The sequence below is a fragment of the Triturus cristatus genome, chromosome 2_1 (genome assembly GCF_964204655.1).
Source record: "Triturus cristatus chromosome 2_1, aTriCri1.1, whole genome shotgun sequence".
Lineage (NCBI taxonomy): Eukaryota > Metazoa > Chordata > Amphibia > Caudata > Salamandridae > Triturus > Triturus cristatus.
The window spans coordinates 1,088,753,935-1,088,772,084 of NC_140581.1; the positions used below are offsets into that span (position 1 = coordinate 1,088,753,935).

At 50.0% G+C, this 18,150-nt stretch overlaps 1 protein-coding gene across 12 annotated transcripts in view; it reads right to left on the minus strand.

Annotated features, from left to right (window-relative positions):
* ANKRD17 (ankyrin repeat domain 17) overlaps positions 1-18,150 on the minus strand; it is a 1,008,651-nt gene that overhangs the window by 271,730 nt on the left and 718,771 nt on the right. For all 12 annotated transcript variants that reach the window (XM_085636371.1, XM_085636340.1, XM_085636333.1 and 9 more), the window contains one exon: positions 13,751-14,189. In XM_085636371.1, the coding sequence (XP_085492497.1) occupies positions 13,751-14,189 (439 nt within the window). The remainder of the gene's footprint in view (positions 1-13,750; positions 14,190-18,150) is intronic.

Here is an 18,150-nt window from a genome sequence, read left to right on the forward strand (position 1 = left end):
GTCTTTCAATGCTAGGCGATCGAGAGTTTCACATTTTGGTTTCATATGGCCTTCAGGTACACGGACGAGCAATCACTGCAGGCCTCAGAATAGTGACTGAACCCCGAGGCACCACAAACAAATCTATTGAAAATCGGTCACACATTTGGTTGTGACAGTCCTTACAAGATTTAAAACCTGTTGTTGTGGGAGGTGACACTTCCCTTGCACACTGAAAATTTTGAAAGCGGTAAGGACTCCAAGAGAAGGAAGGTAACCCTAGAATTGCTGTCAGAGCGCGGGAGTAGCACCTGTAAAGGCTCTGCATGTCATTCCTGGACCAGAACGATGTTCGTGTGGAGCAAAATGGTGCCACTTACCAGTGTGCAGAAGTACTGCTGATGTGTTTCCAGATCAAATCCGACGGCTTGAGAATATTCAAAATGTGAGGATTCTGTGGCTAGAAGTCTCTATAAAGAGGAAGGTTAAAGGAAGACAAAGCAGGTCTTTGAAGTTCCAGGCAAGCAGATTCAGTCTGCAAATGAAAGGAGGAAGTAAATGACTCTTGAATGCCTACATCAGAACGTACTGTAATGGGAGGTGCCAGGGGGCTGGAAACTGAGACCTTTGGGCTACCACATATATTTTGACCAATCCAGCAGGTAATGATAACCACATAAACAAAAAGGTAACAGTTCCTAAGGGTGGCAGTACCAATGAGGTATCTTGCCTGAAGGGTGGAGAGGGAGCAAAAGAGAAGGTTCGTGGTGGTGTCTATGGTGTAGGCCAGATACTCCTGGGCGGTGTTCAAGGTGCCCTCACACACCCTTGCGGGTGCAAAGCATCATCATCGGGCGTTGCTCCTCGTGGGGGTGGCGCTGCAGTCCCTCACGGGCCCTTCAAGAGGGCTCTCTGTCGGAGATCTTTTGTTGGAGTAGCCGTAGTTGTGCGTGCGGGTGTGTGGGTATAGTGGGTGAGGTGGTGAAACTAAAAAGACCCTAAGGTACCCCAAATGGTTTATTAGTGAGTCCGTAGGGTCTGGATAAAATCTAACGGGGAGTGGTGCCAAATTAGCACTCCAAAGAGTAAGGGAAAGGATAGATAATCCTACTGCTCTCAACCCGTGTGTGAATAGTTAGAGTGAGAGTGAGGACGTGGAGTGGGTGGTCAACATGTTTCGCGCTGCCCTTGGTCCCTAACGGATCCTTAGCGCTTCGTCAGGACCTAAAGTGAAGAATAGTTGAAAAATGGGGAAATGGGGATCGCCGGCGATCCTGGAGGCACCGTAGGTTTTCAGAACAGTTTACCTGGGGCTCGTCTGTAGCCCTTGTCCCAGTTGATCTTCACCCGGCACAGCTTGGACCCAGACAAATGCGGGTTCGCTGTCAGGGACACGAATAATACGTGCTCCCCTTCAAGATGGGATTATAGTATACTCCCTCTTTCCCCATTTTTCAACTATTCTTCACTTTAGGTCCTGACGAAGCGCTAAGGATCCGTTAGGGACCAAGGGCAGCGCGAAACATGTTGACCACCCACTCCACGTCCTCACTCTCACTCTAACTATTCACACACGGGTTGAGAGCAGTAGGATTATCTATCCTTTCCCTTACTCTTTGGAGTGCTAATTTGGCACCACTCCCCGTTAGATTTTATCCAGACCCTACGGACTCACTAATAAACCATTTGGGGTACCTTAGGGTCTTTTTAGTTTCACCACCTCACCCACTATACCCACACACCCGCACGCACAACTACGGCTACTCCAACAAAAGATCTCCGACAGAGAGCCCTCTTGAAGGGCCCGTGAGGGACTGCAGCGCCACCCCCACGAGGAGCAACGCCCGATGATGATGCTTTGCACCCGCAAGGGTGTGTGAGGGCACCTTGAACACCGCCCAGGAGTATCTGGCCTACACCATAGACACCACCACGAACCTTCTCTTTTGCTCCCTCTCCACCCTTCAGGCAAGATACCTCATTGGTACTGCCACCCTTAGGAACTGTTACCTTTTTGTTTAAGTAGTTAACTTAGGAGCGTTGGTACAGGACCTACTCTTTAACCCTTGCTCCTGGTCCCCCCCTCAGTGTGTTTATTATTAATGATAACCACATGCCATTTTGAAGTCTGATTTTGCAGATGTCCTTGTTAATTAATGTAAGTGTATGGAAGGAGGTCATCTCAGTTGCCCTAGATCCTGAGCCGTATATTCTATGGATTAATAATCATTTATGACATTTTCTGCTGGTCAGGGTCGCAAACATCACTGTTTGGGATGACAACACCCGAAAGACTTGTAACTCCCATTTATGGCTGACTCAGAAGACGGAGGAGGTATCCACTTCACACTAAGAGTCCCTGCTACAGATAATGCAATGGTCCTGAACCAAAAGAGCATAGTCTCCCTGCATATAGATCTGTATGCCACTCCTAGTTTACTCCTGTAATATATGGCTTTTATGCTGTCTCTGAGCATTTTCACCCATGTCTGTAGCAGTAAAAGAATAATTTCCAGCTCTATGCAAATCACGTTTTTAGCAGGCTGATGTTCACAGGCCCTTCTTGCAAAGACAACAGCGCATTTATGATCATGTCCCAGAGATAGGCATTACAATCATTATATGGGAAATGAAAAAATCATTTAGGCCTAGGAGATGAATGACATAAGGTGCTAGAATGACTTGTAACACTTTCTGGAGCATATGCTATCTAGCAGCAGGTCCCTCGCGTTAATCTCCCTAGTTGCGATAATGATCATATTAAGCCTTAGCTATATCTCCTGCATGCAGGCAAGTGACACCAATGTCCTCTGCCACAACACCTTTTAGTCTGACACGAAGCGAGAGCCCCATATAGGTGCCATCCCTGCACGGTCTTAGGTCGCCTACACATTCCATGTTTTCAGAGTCGAGCTGGCACAACTAAGTTTGTACTTAGGGTGCGCAAAAAAAACAAATTTCGAATTTATTTCTCTCAAAAGATCATTCCATGGAATGGGGAGACAGGCAAGTGATCATGATCTGTGAAAGTGAGCACAACAGGCTAGGTCTGCAAAAACACAAAACAACATTAGCGCTGTCCTTGGACACATCAAGGACACATCAGCATTTCGTTGGGAATGTCTAGCTCTTGCTTTACTACTGGTAAAGAGAAGGGTGGCCAAGAGAGCAGGTAGAAGATACCCACCTAGATAACAGAACTTCTTGAAATACCTTACATACTGTAATGAAAAAATTCGATTTTCACCACTCTAATAAAAGCTGCTTACCTGGTGTCATTTTCCTCTTTTGCCTTTGCTCTTTTAAGCTCTTAATCGCTGTTTTATTTTAATGCTGGATGTCATTTTTAAATGCAGTGCAATTTGGTGAGTTGAGGTGCTTGTACCCTTAACAGAGTACTCACTTCCCGCTGCTGCAGGCGGATGTAATAACGGCCGGTCCTTCACCTCCCCGGTCCACAGCAGCGCTGTTTGTGGGGAGGGAGGGCTGATGGTCAATTCCTTAGTGGCCTAATAGTAGCCATTTTGGAAGGTTGACGGTGCAGTTGTTGCTTGGCACTGCCTCTGCTGGGGATTAAAATGCGCAATAGCACAGACGCACTGCGGGCGTGCCGACCAGCGCGCCAAAGCCAAGCCGTCTGCACTTGTCCGTGCCTGGACCGGGCCCAGGGTCTGTCGTCCTGGTGCCTCAGGATGCTCACATCAGATGAAATACTTTTGAGAAACCCTACTAAACCTTAACGCTTAAGTTACTACTTGTGTAACGATATATCTGTAGGAGACATTAGTTAGTGATAGATTCCTTACCTTAGAATACCCCCAGGTGTCAGACTGGATCCGGAAAGTTTTTTGTAGCAGTACCCCTGCGCGTCAGTAGGTGGCGTCCTGCGGCTCCGCGACCGTCACTAGAGTCGTATGAGCCGAGATGACGTCACGGAGACTTAGGCGCCAACCATGCGCACTGAGGTCAGTTCTGTACACTACTTTCTGCGCCAGGAACGCAGAGTCATGCAAGAAACTGACCACTGGTGTCATGAAACTAGGGTCCTGAAAGGGGATGACCTTAACCCTAGAACCAGGTCGCAGAACGGGAAGGATGGGTGGGGCGGTAAGGAATCTATCACTAACTAATGTCTCTTACAGATATACCGTTACACAAGTAGTAACGTGTGCATCTGAAAGAGACACGTTAGTGATAGATTCCTTACCTTAGAATAGATACCCCAGCAATACCAACCCCGGTGGTGTGTCTGCGAACAAAATTACACCAGGAAGTCACGGAGAACAGAACGGCCAAAGAATCCGTCTCTCCGGACCTGACTGTCAAGGCAGTAATGCTTGGTAAACGTGTGCAGCGAGGACCAGGTAGCTGACTGACAAATATCCTGCAAGGGGATGCCGCGTCCGAAGGCAGTAGGGGCTGCCGATGCCCTGGTCGAATGGGCACGCAGCCCCACAGGAGGCTACTTCCTAGCCAAGGAGTAACATGCTTTGATGCACAGAACAACCCACCGCGAGATTGTCCGTTTGTGCACAGCCCGACCTTTTGTGGCACCCACGTAGTCAACAAAGAGCTGGTCATCCACCCGGAACTGCTGCGTACGCTGCAGATAGAATGCAAGGGCACCTTTTGGGTCCAGACGGTGGATCCTCTCCTCCTCTCTTGAAGGCTGCGGAGGCGGAAAGAAGGTGGGCAAAGTGATGGTCTGCCCGATGTGGAACAGCGTGACAACCATTGGCAAGAAAGAAGGACAGGTCCTTAAAACCACCTTGTCCGGATGAACAGAAAGGAAAGGAGGCTGGGAAGAAAGAGGCTGGAGCTCACGCACTCGTCTGGCAGAGGTGATAGCTACCAGGAAAGCCGTCTTGAGAGTGAGAAGACGCAAATGACAGTTATGAAGGGGCTCGAAGGGAGCTAACATCAGATATGTCAAGACAAGGTTTAAGTCCCATTGAGGCCTTATGAACGGCACGGGAGTAAACGTGTGCGTAATGCCTTTCAGGAAACGGTTAACAACTGGGGACTTAAAAAGAGAAGGCTGATCTGGAACCGGTAAAAAGGCGGAGATGGCCGAAAGATAACCTTTGATAGTGCCCAGAGAAGAGCCCTGCTTGGCCAAAGAAAGAATTAACAGAAGAACTTCAGAGAGAGGGGCAGAAAGGGGATCCACAGCCCCTGCTGTGCACCATGCCAAAAACTTGTTCCACCTGCAGGCGTATACTGTTTTAGTGTAAGTACGCCTGGCTGCCAGAATGACATCACAGACTTCGGTAGGAAGATCGAAAGCTGTCAACTGTCGCGGCTCAATCTCCACGCATGGAGGTGGAGGCTGGACAGGTTCGGGTGGAGGACCGTCCCCTGCTGCTGCGACAGAAGATCCTCCCGAAGAGGCAGACGGATCGGGGGAACCATCGCCATGCTGAGTAGCACAGGATACCAGTATCTTCGTTGCCAATCCAGAGCCACAAGGATGACTTGGGCCCTGTGGCGCCTAATCTTCTTCAGCACTCTGGGCAGAAGTGGTATAGGCGGAAAGGCGTACAACAGACCGCAACTCCACTCGCGACGAAAAGCGTCGCCGAGCGAGTGCCGCCTTGGAAACTCCAACGCGCGGAACTGCTAACATTGCGCGTTCTCTTCGGTGGCGAATAGATCTAACCAAGGCTCTCCCCACTGCTGAAAGAGACCTTGCGCCACGTCCGACTGCAGACGCCATTTGTGATCCATCAAGCACTGGCGGCTGAGTTTGTCCGCCCTGGCGTTCAGAGAACCTGCCAGATGTTAAACCACCAAGGAAATGCCTTGATGTTCCAGCCACGTCCAGAGGCGCAGAGACTCTGGACAGAGGGTCCAGGACCCCACCCCGCCCTGTTTGTTGCAATACCACATGGCGGTGATTTTGTCTGTGAACACCAGCCCCACACTTTCCCGGTCAGAGGGAAGGAATGCATTCAGTGCAAGCCGGATCGCCTGAAGCTCCAAGAGGTTGATATGGTGTCAGGACTCCGCCCTAGACCAGAGTCCTCTGATCTCCGCCTCTCCCAAGTGGCCGCCCCATCCCAGGAGGGACGCGTCTTTCACTACTGTGTGCTCCGGTTGGGGAAGGGTGAGGGATCTGCCCTTGACCCAATCGCGATTCGTGAGCCACCACTGCAATTGTCATGCAGTGCCCTCCGAGATCTTGACATGATCGGACAGGTTGCCATGATGCTGCGCCCACTGGAACTTCAGGTCCCACTGCAGAGCCTGCATATGCCATCTGGCATGTTGCACTAGCAGGATGCAGGAGGCCATCAGGCCCAGGAGCCGGAGGGTCATCTTGACAAACCCGGGACAGAGGCTGAAAGATCGGAATCATAGCCTGAATATATCCCGGACTCGCTGCTCGGGAGGATAAACCCGAAACAGCATCGAATCCAGAACCGCTCTAATGAAGGGGAGCTTCTGAGAGGGACTCAGGTGCGACTTTGGCACGTTGATGGAGAACCCCAGCAAGTGCAGGAGGTTGGCCGTAGTCTGAAGGTGGTGGACAACTGACTGGGGCGAGCCCACCTTCAACAGCCAGTCGTCGAGGTAGGGGAAGACTGACACCCCCGACCTGCACAGGTGAGCTGCGACCACCGCCATCACTTTCGTGAACACCCGAGGGGCACCGGTAAGGCCGAACGAGAGCGCGGCAAACTGAAAATGTTCCTGGCCTACCGTGAACTGCAGGTAACGCCGGTGGGCCGGCAGGACGGGGATGTGAAAATATGTGTCCTGCAAGTCCAACGCTACCATCAAGTCTCCAGGGTCGAGGGCAGCCAAGACCTGAGACAGCATTTTGAACTTCTTCCGGAGGAAGCCATTGACGTTCCGGAGGTCCAAGATGGGGCGCAGGCCCTCTTTGTCCTTCTTGGGGACCAGAAGGTAATGGGAATAACAACCACTCCCTACTTCTGGCCCAGGAACGCGCTCGATAGCCCCCTTAGCCAAGAGGGCCGTAACTTCCTGGTGGAGAAGCACCAAGTGATCCCTCGACATGCGGTGGCACTGAGGAGGCATGGCTGGAGGGGAGGACTGAAAGGGAAGAGAATAACCGCTGCGGATGATCTGAACACCCACTCATCCAATGTGATATCGCACCAGTGGTGGAGGTAGTGACGGACCCGGCGAGGGGTGCCTCACAAAGCTCGGATTAGGAAGGTTTGGAGGTAGAAGCAGTGGACTGCCCCCACGCTGGTTCCCAGAGCCGCCCATGCGGAAGCCACGTCCGCGCTGAGGCTGGTTCTGCACAGGCTAGTTTTACGAGTTACTTACCTTCGATAACGATGTATCTGGTAGAGACGATTCTAGCCGCAGATTCCGTCACGTTGAATTATCCCCAGGCGTGAGACTGGATCCGAAAACTTTTTGCCACAGCATCCCTGCGCGCCGTGGGCGGGGCGACATCACGCAACTCCACCCAGGCGTCGTCTGCGTATGTGACTTCAGAGATGTCACATAAGACCTGCCCCGGCGCACCGACGTCAGTTTTCTTCGGAGAACTTTTCCGCACCACAACGCAAAACCACCAGATAAACTGTGGAAGCATGGGAACAGTGTTCGAAGAGCAGAAAAATTGGAAAGAAACGGTGACTAACACCACCAGGTAGTGCCAAAACCCCAGTCCCCAAGGGCAGGGAAAGAAGAAAGAAGAACAAGCAGAAACCTGCGCAGCCACCCTGCCTGAACATAGACAACCTCCCATCCCTGTGTCCCAAAGGGAAGAACAGGACTGAAAGTCATGGCACACGTAGGAAGCCCACCCCCCTCATCCTGAGCAAGGAAGGGGACCAGTCCCAAGACATACAGGGACAACAAACCACCAAGCCACCCTAACCTAGAGGGCAACCACCCACAATGACAAGGGCAAGACACGGCCAGAGGACCGTAAAAACAAGAGGACAGCAATGGAAGGAGGGAGGGGAGGAAGGAAAAGGATAGAAGCAATTCCCTTCCCCCCCGAAACCTGGAGTAGCCAGAGCAGCAGGGCACCAGCGCACTGAAACCCCATCCTGCAAAGAACAAGGGAGGAACGAACCGCCCCCAGACGGAGCAACCCGTCAAGAACAAGGAAGGCACACAGGAGAGACAGCCCCCCACCGGGAGGAGAGTACCGAAGACCAACCCAAGGGTCCTCGCAAAACAGGGGAGGAAGGGCGGGCCGTGAAGGAATCTGCGGCTAGAATAGTCTCTACCAGATACATCGTTACCAAAGGTAAGTAACTCGTACACCTGACAGAGACTACTAGCCGCAGATTCCTTCACGTAGAATAGATACCCTAGCAATACCCCCTGGGAAGGAGGGTCTGCGAAAGGACCCCACCAGCCAAAGCAGAACAGAGGGCCCCACTGGGGACCAAATCTGTGGAGCAGGTAGAACCTTGCCTATGCCAGGCCAAGGTGATCCCCCACAAGCATAACCCCACCAGCCCCACGGGGACGTAGGAGTGAAGGAAGGCTGAAGAGGCTCGTACACTCACAGCAGAGGAACCAAGGAAAAGGATGGAGAGGCCGAAGCACTCCACTCCCCCACAATGCGACATAGCTACCGTCGAATGCCAAGACAGGAAGACGGAAGAAGAAGAAGAAGCTTAGAGGGCCCAAGGAAACCAAGGAGAAGAAGGCGAGTCCAATCCAGATGGAGAGCAGCCTGCCAGCCAGAACAATGCCGGCAGTCAAGGACAGAAGAACAGACCGAGGCCCCAGGAAGACCAAGTAGGCAACGCCTGGCAAGGAAGAACACAGGGATATCCCAGACCGCAGAACGGGAGCTGGGAGAGGAGGAGGAGAGGCCCGGGCCACAACCATGAGTGGCCGCGCACACGACCTCAGGAAGCAAAACTAACCCACGTAAACACCATGGAGAACAGGTACCCGAAGGCGACCAGAACCCCCCAGCAGAGCACAAGCCATATGACAGCTACCATAACCCCACATAGGGCACGTGAAGTCCCAATAAATGGGAACCCTCTTTGGAATTACTTCTGCAGCAGAGGAAGAAAAAAAAGAACCACGGGGAACAAAAGCACCCCAGCTACAGGCTTGACAGCAGCCTAAGCAAAGCAGAAAGCCCAATCTTCGGGCCAAGTCTGTGCAAAAACTCCTGCAGAACAACAACAAAGGGGCAGTCCAGCAGCCAACAATGCCAAAGTCCCAAGGAGGACGTAAACGGCCAGAAAAACATACTCCACAAGCATAACCGCCAGCCTAAGAAGGCCCAAAAGCAACCCAACTCAGAAGTCACTGAGGAGGGGACAGAGGAGGAGGACGACGGAGCCCTGCCAAGAGCCTCTGGTTGGCAGAGTCGGCCGGGGCATGAAACAACAGACTGCCATCAAATGTGAGATCAATTAGCCTCTCCCATATATTTTCGGGGAAGACGCCGTCCCGAAGCCAAGCATGGCGACGGAGGGCGAGGAAGCCATGGCCAGGTCCAACGCCTCAGACGTCCAGAGCGGAGCGGAGAATAAATGCTGCAAGCTCCCGCCCATCCAATGCATGGTGCCGCAAATCCACCTGAGCAGACTCCTGGGACGCTGCAGAGCCCACAGACTCAGCCGAGTCCCACAAACAGGAGGAGGCTCTAGCCAGCACACACAAGTTGTTAAGGGCCCGCAGGGCTGCGCTGGTCGAGGCGAAAATGTTGAGTCCCCAAGTGTCCAGCCAGCGGGACCCTCTGGACAGCGGAGCCAACAAGGGCGTCAGGGAGGGAAAAGCAGTCCGCAGAAGGGGACTGGCGGCTGAGGGTTGAATGGACAGGCACGCCGGGTCACGCGACGCGGAGATGTGCTTCACCTCGCCTCCCCCACCTGAGGGGTGTGGTTGGCAGGCTGGCACATCCCCTGTCCTTATTTAGGGGTTCCGGCCAAGCTTCCCGCCAGAGTGGGGGGTTGCAGTGGCCTGGGGAAGCTCACAGATGCGGCATGCCTTTGAAGCTTCCCCCTGCCCATCCTGGGGGAGGAGATTTAGCACCTCGCCCAGGATGTGCATTGTTGCAGACCCAGGAGAGCAGGGGCTCTCCTACCCAGGGGTCCAGCAACATGTCTGCTGTGTGACAGCCTAGGCAGCCTCAGAACAGACGTGGATTGTAGGTTAAGTTTCAGGGGGCATCTCTAAGATGCCCTCTGTGGTGCTTGGTACATTAAATCCCACACTGGTTTCAGTGTGGGTTTAATGTGCTGAGACGTTTGATACCAAACTTCTCAGTCTTCAGTGTTGCCATTATGGTGCTGTGGAGTTCGTGTTTGACGAGCTCCCAGCACCATATACTCTTAAATGGCAACACTGCGCTTACAGTGCCCAGGAATGGACCTGGGTACTGTAGTGGCACAGGGCTCCTGCTCCTGTGCCCACACCATTGGCATAGGGCACCCAGCTAGAGGGGTGGCTGATGTATGCCATGGCAGTGTAGGTGGTGGGCATGGCACACATGGATGTGTGCCATGTCGACTCTTTGTTTTGTCTTGTACCCAGACAGTCAGCCTGCAAGGGCAGTGTGTGTGTGTGTAAGGGTACAGGGCCTCTAAGGGTGGCACAATGAGTGCTGCAGCCCTTAGAGGCCTTCCTTGGTCACAAGGCCTCTGCGGCTAGTAGTCTCGATCAGATGAACGAACGTGCCTGGGCGCCCCTGCCTTGGCCACGGAAGGAACGAAACCCAGGAGTGGCTGGACTCTTCGTGGAAGGACCTAAGGACTTGGCCGTGGCCCACGAGTCCTTAAACCGCTCCAGCGCGCTGTAAGCCTTATCGCCAAACAGGCGAGTGCCATCAAAGGGCATGTTCATGAGCGAACTCTGGACATCAGACGAGAAGCCAGTGGATCGCAACCAAGATTGGCGACGCAGCGCCATAGTCATAGAAATCGCCCTGCCCAACGAGTCAGCAGTGTCCAGACCACACCGAATGGCGAACTTAGCCGCATCCTTACCCTCAGCAACTGCCTGGGAAAGCACAGCATGGACCTCCTCGGGACACTGAGGTAACACCTGAGCAACCGTGTCCCACACCGCGTGGGAATAGCGGCCCAACAAACAGGCGGTGTTCACAGACCACAGCCCGAAGCTGGCCGACGAGAACAACCGCTTACCAAACTGCTCCAGGTTCTTAGAGTCCTTATCCGGTGGAGCCGTGGGAAAGGCACTCTGGGACGTCGATGCCTGGATGACCGGACTCTCAGGTGTGGGATGAATGGTCAAGAACGCGGGGTCACCAGGCGCCGGGCGGTGACTCCTGACGACGTTTTAATCCACAGGGGCCCCTGTGGCCGGCTGTGACCAACAGGACGTCGGTGAGGGCATCAATGAAGGGAAGCAAAGGCTCCGAAGAAGCCAAAGCCGTCTGGAGCACCTCAGTAAGGAGGTTAGTTTTGAGGGCTACCGTAGGAAGATCAAGATTGGGGACCTCAGTAGCCCAATGGAGCACCATTGTGTAGGAAGAGCCCTCCTCCATCGTAGGTGGGGGAGAGGCAAACCCCGGGTCAGAAGAGACATCTAGGTCGCCGGCGTCCTCCAGATCGTCGACCCAGTCCTGCCCCGAGGCACATTGACCCCTCCCAGTCATCCTCCACCTCCGTAGCATGAGGAACCGGTCGCGGCAGCAGAGCCGGAGAGGGGCCAAACTGCGCCGTCTCCCAATGCAGATCCCAGGCAAGGACGAAATGGTCCTGGAATCGGGGCAAGGGGGGAACAAACGGCACCGACTGCGGCACCGGAGGGGCTGGAGCCGGCAGCACCGGACCTTGTGGCGCCGGAGCCAACGGCAGAGGATCCTGTGGGGTCGAGGCTGGATCCGCCGGCGGGCCAACAGGATCTGGACACGGGGCCCTAAGACGCGCCGGCGGGAGCACGAGGCCTAAAAAGACGGTCCATGGTGGCACAAGAAACTGTTGCACCTGTCCGGGAGTCGCAGACGGACCAAGGTAAGGCGGGTAGGCCGCGGGACTCCCAGGCTGCAAAGGAGGCGCAGGGGCAGAGCCCCTGTCCCCCTAGTCCGCATCCGAGGACCGACGTGGGGGGGGGCCACAACGTCCGAGAGCGAGCACGCATCTTCAACTTCTTTTTATGTCGTCGCTTACCGGAATCAGATGGCGAAGACTTGGAGCCCGAGGAGCGACGACTGCGGCCCCGCGAGCGGTCCCTGGAGCAGCGTTGGGACGAGTACCGGACCTCCAGCAGCTTCCGCCGCTGCTCCCTCAAGGCCTTCGGGGCCATGGCTCGACAGTCCCGGCAGGTCCGGGAGTCATGGTCAGTCTCCAGTCAGTAGAGGCAAACATCATGGAGGTCCGCCACCGACATGTTGCGACGGCAGACCCCACAAGACTTAAAGCCAGGCATCCCTACGTGCACCAGAAGAAAAGGGGAGACAAAAGTCTCAAAAAGGTAGTCAAAAAGTGACTAAGGTACGTGCTCTATCCGGATCTGCGTTTGCTGGCACGGAAAAAGAAAGAACTGACATCAGCGCGCATGGGTGGCGCATAAGTAGTCTCCGTGATGTCATCTTGGCGCATACGACGCCAGTGATGGGCGGGGAGCCGCACGACGCCAGTGATGGGCGGGGAGCCGCACGACGCCACCTGACGCGCAAGGGTACTGCTACGAAAAGACTTTCTGGATCCAGTCTGACACCTGGGGATATTCTAAGATAAGGAATCTATCACTAACGTGTCTCTTTCAGATGATACATTTAATGAATGCATGAGTGCAGTGAACAGCTGGATGGCCAGCATTTGTTTAAAGTTGAATTTCACAAAAACAGAGGTCATTCAATTTGGTAACAATCCAGCAATGTGGTCCTCCCACTGGTGGCCATCAGATTAAGGTCAGGCACCCAAGCCAACCTCTAAAGTTAAACTTGGTGGTTTTACTGGATAGTGATTTGAATTTTTAAAATCAAAAAATTCCCAAATTTCAATCAGCGAGGGCCGCTATCAGACAATTACACTGGCTTCCGGTGCACCACCGCATTTCCTTTAAGGCTCTTTGCCTAGTATACTAGTCAATCTATGGAAATGCACATGCATACTTGAAGGCAAATCTGATATGGTATACCCCCAGCAGAATTCTTCAGGCAAGCACAGTGAACCTGCTGAAGGTTGCTCCCTTCAGGCAGGTCACCTTGGGAGGCAGAAGCATTTTTAGGACCACAGCTATTCTGTGAAACAGTCTGCCTCCAGAACTTAAAGTTGAACCCACACTCCTAGGTTTAGAAAGAACCTTAAAACCTGGTTGTTTAACCAATGATCCCCTAGGACTCTGCCCTCGTCTGATCTCTTCTGATTCACTCAGCGCCAAGACGTCTCCAGGTTTTCGTGCGCTTTATAAGATTTTTCATTCATTCATAATGCCAATAACAGACAGATCAATAGACATTTGGGACCCCTTTGAGTGTATTCCTAATTAAGTATGGTACACCAAACAGTAACCTTTGATAAGTGACCCAAATTAAAATGCAGAGATTTATTTTCAGGTTGTTAAGCATTATATGACATCAGAATTTGAAGTGCAAGTGGACAAGGATATAGATTATTTATGAGTGAATACTATGCTACTATGATGGTGAATAATTGGTAAATTGAGTTCACCCATATTAGCATAAATGAACAGCACAATTATGCGAAACATGGTAACATTAATTGTATTAATCGTTTTACGATACAGCAATACACAATGTATGATAAGTTCATAAAGTATAAAAAAGTACACATGAAGCACATCAAAGCAATGTACGCATTGAAACACATCATGAACTTACTTTAATGATTTACTTGAAACAAGTTTCCTCTCAATTTTTGGAGACGTGACAAGAACACATGGCTGTTTTTTGGTGCTTTGCAAATGTGTGATTACTGTGGAAGAACAATGGTCACTTTTATTGCTGCTGTTGCTGCTTTCATCACTACAGCTTGAAATCCTCATGTTATCACTGTCACCACTTTCACTAGTACTGCTGCTCTTGGACTCTCCATTAATTTTCTGCTGCTGTCCATATGCAATGGGAAGTTGGTCTTCAAATATAATCTGAACATTATCCGGGGTGAGTTTGTTCTTTCTACTTTTTCTTTTGGAGACAATCGTTGTTATTGCGTTATTCCTTTTCCCATGAGAACCTGCCAGAGTCGTCCATGTTGCACTGATGCCTATCGTGGTGGTGGTTGTCGCACTAGGAGGCTCAGTCACAATGGGTGGATCATCTGTTAAAAAATAATTCACTAACTGAGAAAGGCAGATACCTTGAAGATTTAACACAATTTGTGTTTAATTAACTACAGTTAAGTTCCAGTCATTCAGTCTTAAATATATTGTGTCATTGATCTTGTTGAAATTTAAATACACAGCTTTGTTTTACATACAACAAAAATTTAAATGATACATTTTCAACCAATGTACTTCTTCCATAGTATGTTGCTAAGGGAAATACTTTCTCAAATGTTACTCACACATGATTAAAATTTTAGGTTGGCAGCACAAAAATCAAAAGCAATAGACTGATGAGTCCTCAAGTAAGTAGGAATAGGTTACTTACCCTAAAAGCATCTGTTTGTTGCGTGCATACTCCTGCGTCTAGTGTTGGACTCAGACATTGCAAGTTCTTTTTCTTCGAAGAAGTCTTTCCAGTCACAAGATCTTTGTGACTCCTCTGAATGCAAATGCGCCGATTCCATTGTTGAATTTTGTTTTGCCGAACAGGTGAAAGTAAGTACGAAGTAGTGTGTACAGGAAGAATAGTAACCATGCTAGTAGAAGGAATCACTGTAAAAAGAAAGATATCTTTAAAGATATCCGTATCAACCACTGGCTTCGAAGGGAGTGCATTAAAATCTACAGCAATACATGCCACAAACAGATGCTTACAGGGTAAGTAATATTCAGTTCGTAGTATGTGTGGCTGAAGATAAATATGCTGTGCATAGACTGAAAAGAAGTGCTTCTCTAAGTGATGGCAAGCCAGTCCGTGGTTAGAGGTTTGAAATACAGTCCAGATGACAGCTTGACCAACTCTGGCTTGTTCTCGATAGGATGTCCACAATGTTTCGTAAAAGTTAAGTGGACTACGTGGCAGCTCTACATATGTCTGCTATGTGTATGTTCCAGGGGAAAGCCATAGTAGCATCTTGCTTGTGGGTAGAGTTGGGCCTAAGAAGAGAAGGTACTGTTCTTTTAGCTTTAGCATAGCTGGACTGAATACATTTAACAATGAACCTGACAAAACCTGCCTTCAAAATGACATGGCCTTTATGAGACTAGGAGAAAGCTACAAACAGCTTGTATCATGCACAAAGATTTGGGTCTGTCAAAGTAATACATATGAGCACGCTTGACATCAAGTACTTGAAGTGTTCTTTCAGCTACTGAGTCAGGCTGTGGATTAGAAGACTGGAAAATCAATTGACTGCTTATGGTGGAATGAAGATACAACCTTGGACAAAAACCAAGGATTGGTTCTGAGAGCCTCTTTGTCTTTGTGGATTTAGAAAAAGGGCTCTTGAAAAGTGACAGCCTGCCATTCACTGATTTGTCTAAGGGAAGTGATTGCGATGAGGATGGCAACGTTCCAAGAGAGTAACTGCAGGGGGCATACATGCAGGGGCTGGAATGGCTGACCCATTAGCCTGGTGAGCACAATGTTCAGATTCTAGACAGGGGCAGGAAGTACTCTAGTTGGGATCACCTGCTTAAGGCCATCCATAAGGGAAATACTACTTACCAGTATAAATCTGTTCTTGGTATGTAGAGCTGCAGATCCACACACTGTGCATAGATCGCCATCTGGCGTTGGGCTCTGATGCTTGCACCTTTTTAAAGTCTTTGTAGTCACGAGATAGGCGACTCCTCCCTTGGACGATAGTGCGCATGGGCATCGACTCCATCCTCAAATTGTTTTTTGCCATGATGGGAAATAAAGTTTGTAAGAAACCTAGGTACCGGTGACAAACTTTGTATGGCCCCCTGATGAAGGCACATGCCGAAACGCGCGTAGGATTGTGGAAACATCCTAAGGCCATATCAACGCTTAACCCTTTGTTTAACAGTCTTTGACTATCTGCTTACCACATTTGTAATTTTTGTACTTTAGTTCACATTGAGGAGATTTCCCTTGTTAACTGTGTCAAATATCTTTACACATGTTAAACCATCTGAAGAATTGTGATGTATTTACAGATGAATAGCAAATTCAAAACATGTAATTGTAAATATGGATATATATATATTTTTTCTACAAACCTATAAAAATAAAATGATGTATAAAAAGCACTTTAGTTCTATCTAATTTTGAATTCAACAGTTATGCTGTTTTCTATTATCTAACCTACATTCCTAAATCTATGTTTCTTCCCATTCAGTTTTGTCTTACCCTGATTTAGGAAAAACAATTAGGGGTAACCCTCTGTTCTTTACACCTATAGAAACAGAAAGATGTCCATGTGAATGTATCTAAATAAGATAATACTGGAACATATACAGGTTCCGGGGAGGTGGGTGGGCGTGCAAGATTCTGCAGCTCTACATGCCAAGAACAGATGCATACTGGTAAGTAGCATTTTCTGTTCGAGGCATATGAGCTGCAGAATTCACACTGTGCATAGACTGTAAAGCAGTGTCTCCCCTAGCGGTGGTCACCTGTATCCGTTGCAGTGGTTTGAAAAGGTATTTTAAGAACAGCCTGGCCTACTGAAGCTTGTTGCTTCGCCTGCACATCTACACAATAGTGTTTGGTGAAGGTGTGTGTGGTAGACCATGTTGCTGCCTTACATATGTCTTCTAGGGGAATGTTCCCTAAGACTGCCATGGAAGCCTTTAGTTTGTGTGTTGAGTGCGCTCTAGGGGGAATTGTTAATGTGCATTTAGCTTTGTGGAAGCATATTTGAGTGCATTTAACTATACACCTGGCAATTCCGGCTTAGGAGATGGGACTGCCTTTATGAGGGGAAGAGAAAGCTACAAACAATTGGTTTGTTTTCCTGAAAGGTTTAGTCTTATCAATGTAACTACAGATTGATTAAGGTGAAAAGCAGATATTACTTTGGGAAGGAATTTTGGATTTGTCCTAAGACCCACCTTGTTACGATGTATTTGTAAGAATGGATCTTGTATGGTTAAAGCCTGGATCTCACACACTCTCCTGAGAAAGGCGATTGCGACAAGTAAGGCTACCTTCCATGTAAGGAACTGTAGCTCCCATTTGTGTAGAAATTCAAACGGGGGACCCATGAGCCTAGTAAGGACAATATTTAGATTCCACACTGGAGAGGGTGGCAGTGTAGGAGGAATTATTGTTTTAAGGCCTTCAGTGAAGGCTTTGATAGTGGGTATTCTAAACAATGACAAATGTCTGTTTTGTAGGTAGGCGGCAAGGGCAGCCAGATGTAATCTTAGATGAGTATGCAAGATTACATCTATGTAGATGCAGCAAATAGCAAATGATGTTCTAAATTGAAGCATCTAGCGGGTCAATTTTGTTGTTATTGCAGTAAATGACGAACCTTTTCCATTTAGCTGCATAGCAAGCTCTAGTAGTGGGGCATCTGGCTTCTTTAATAATGTTCATCCAGTCGGTGGGAGGTTGATGTACCCGAACTCTAGGACTTCAGGAGCCAGATTGCTAGATTCAGTTGTGCTGGATCTTGGTGCCTTATCTCTCCATGGATCTGCGTCAGCAGCTTTGGGGAGAGACGTAGTTTTTGGTGTGGAACTACTGAGAGTTCGAGGAGTGTTGTGAACCATGGTTGCCGTGCCCATGTGGGAGCAACTAGGATCATCTTGAGGGACTGTTGTTTGAGCTTGCGTACAACTAGCAAAATGAGTGGGAGTGGCGGAAAAGCGCCTGACCAGTTCATCCATATCGCATTGCCCTTGGACAACGGGTGTGGGAACCTGGCGGCGAAGGTTGGGCATTTTGCGTTTCTGTGTGTGGCGAACAGATCTATGTCTGGGTGGCCCCACATGTGGAAAAAGGGCTGAAGAACTTGCGGAAGAAGTTCCCATTCGTGTATCTGCTGAATCTGACTTAACAGATCCGCAATCTGATTGTTCACTCCTGGAAGATGTTCTGCCAGAAGATATATGTTCTGTGGGATGGCCCATCTCCATATGCTTTGCACTAGATGAGACAGCTGCAAAGAATATGTTCTTCCTTGTTTCTGTATGTAATAC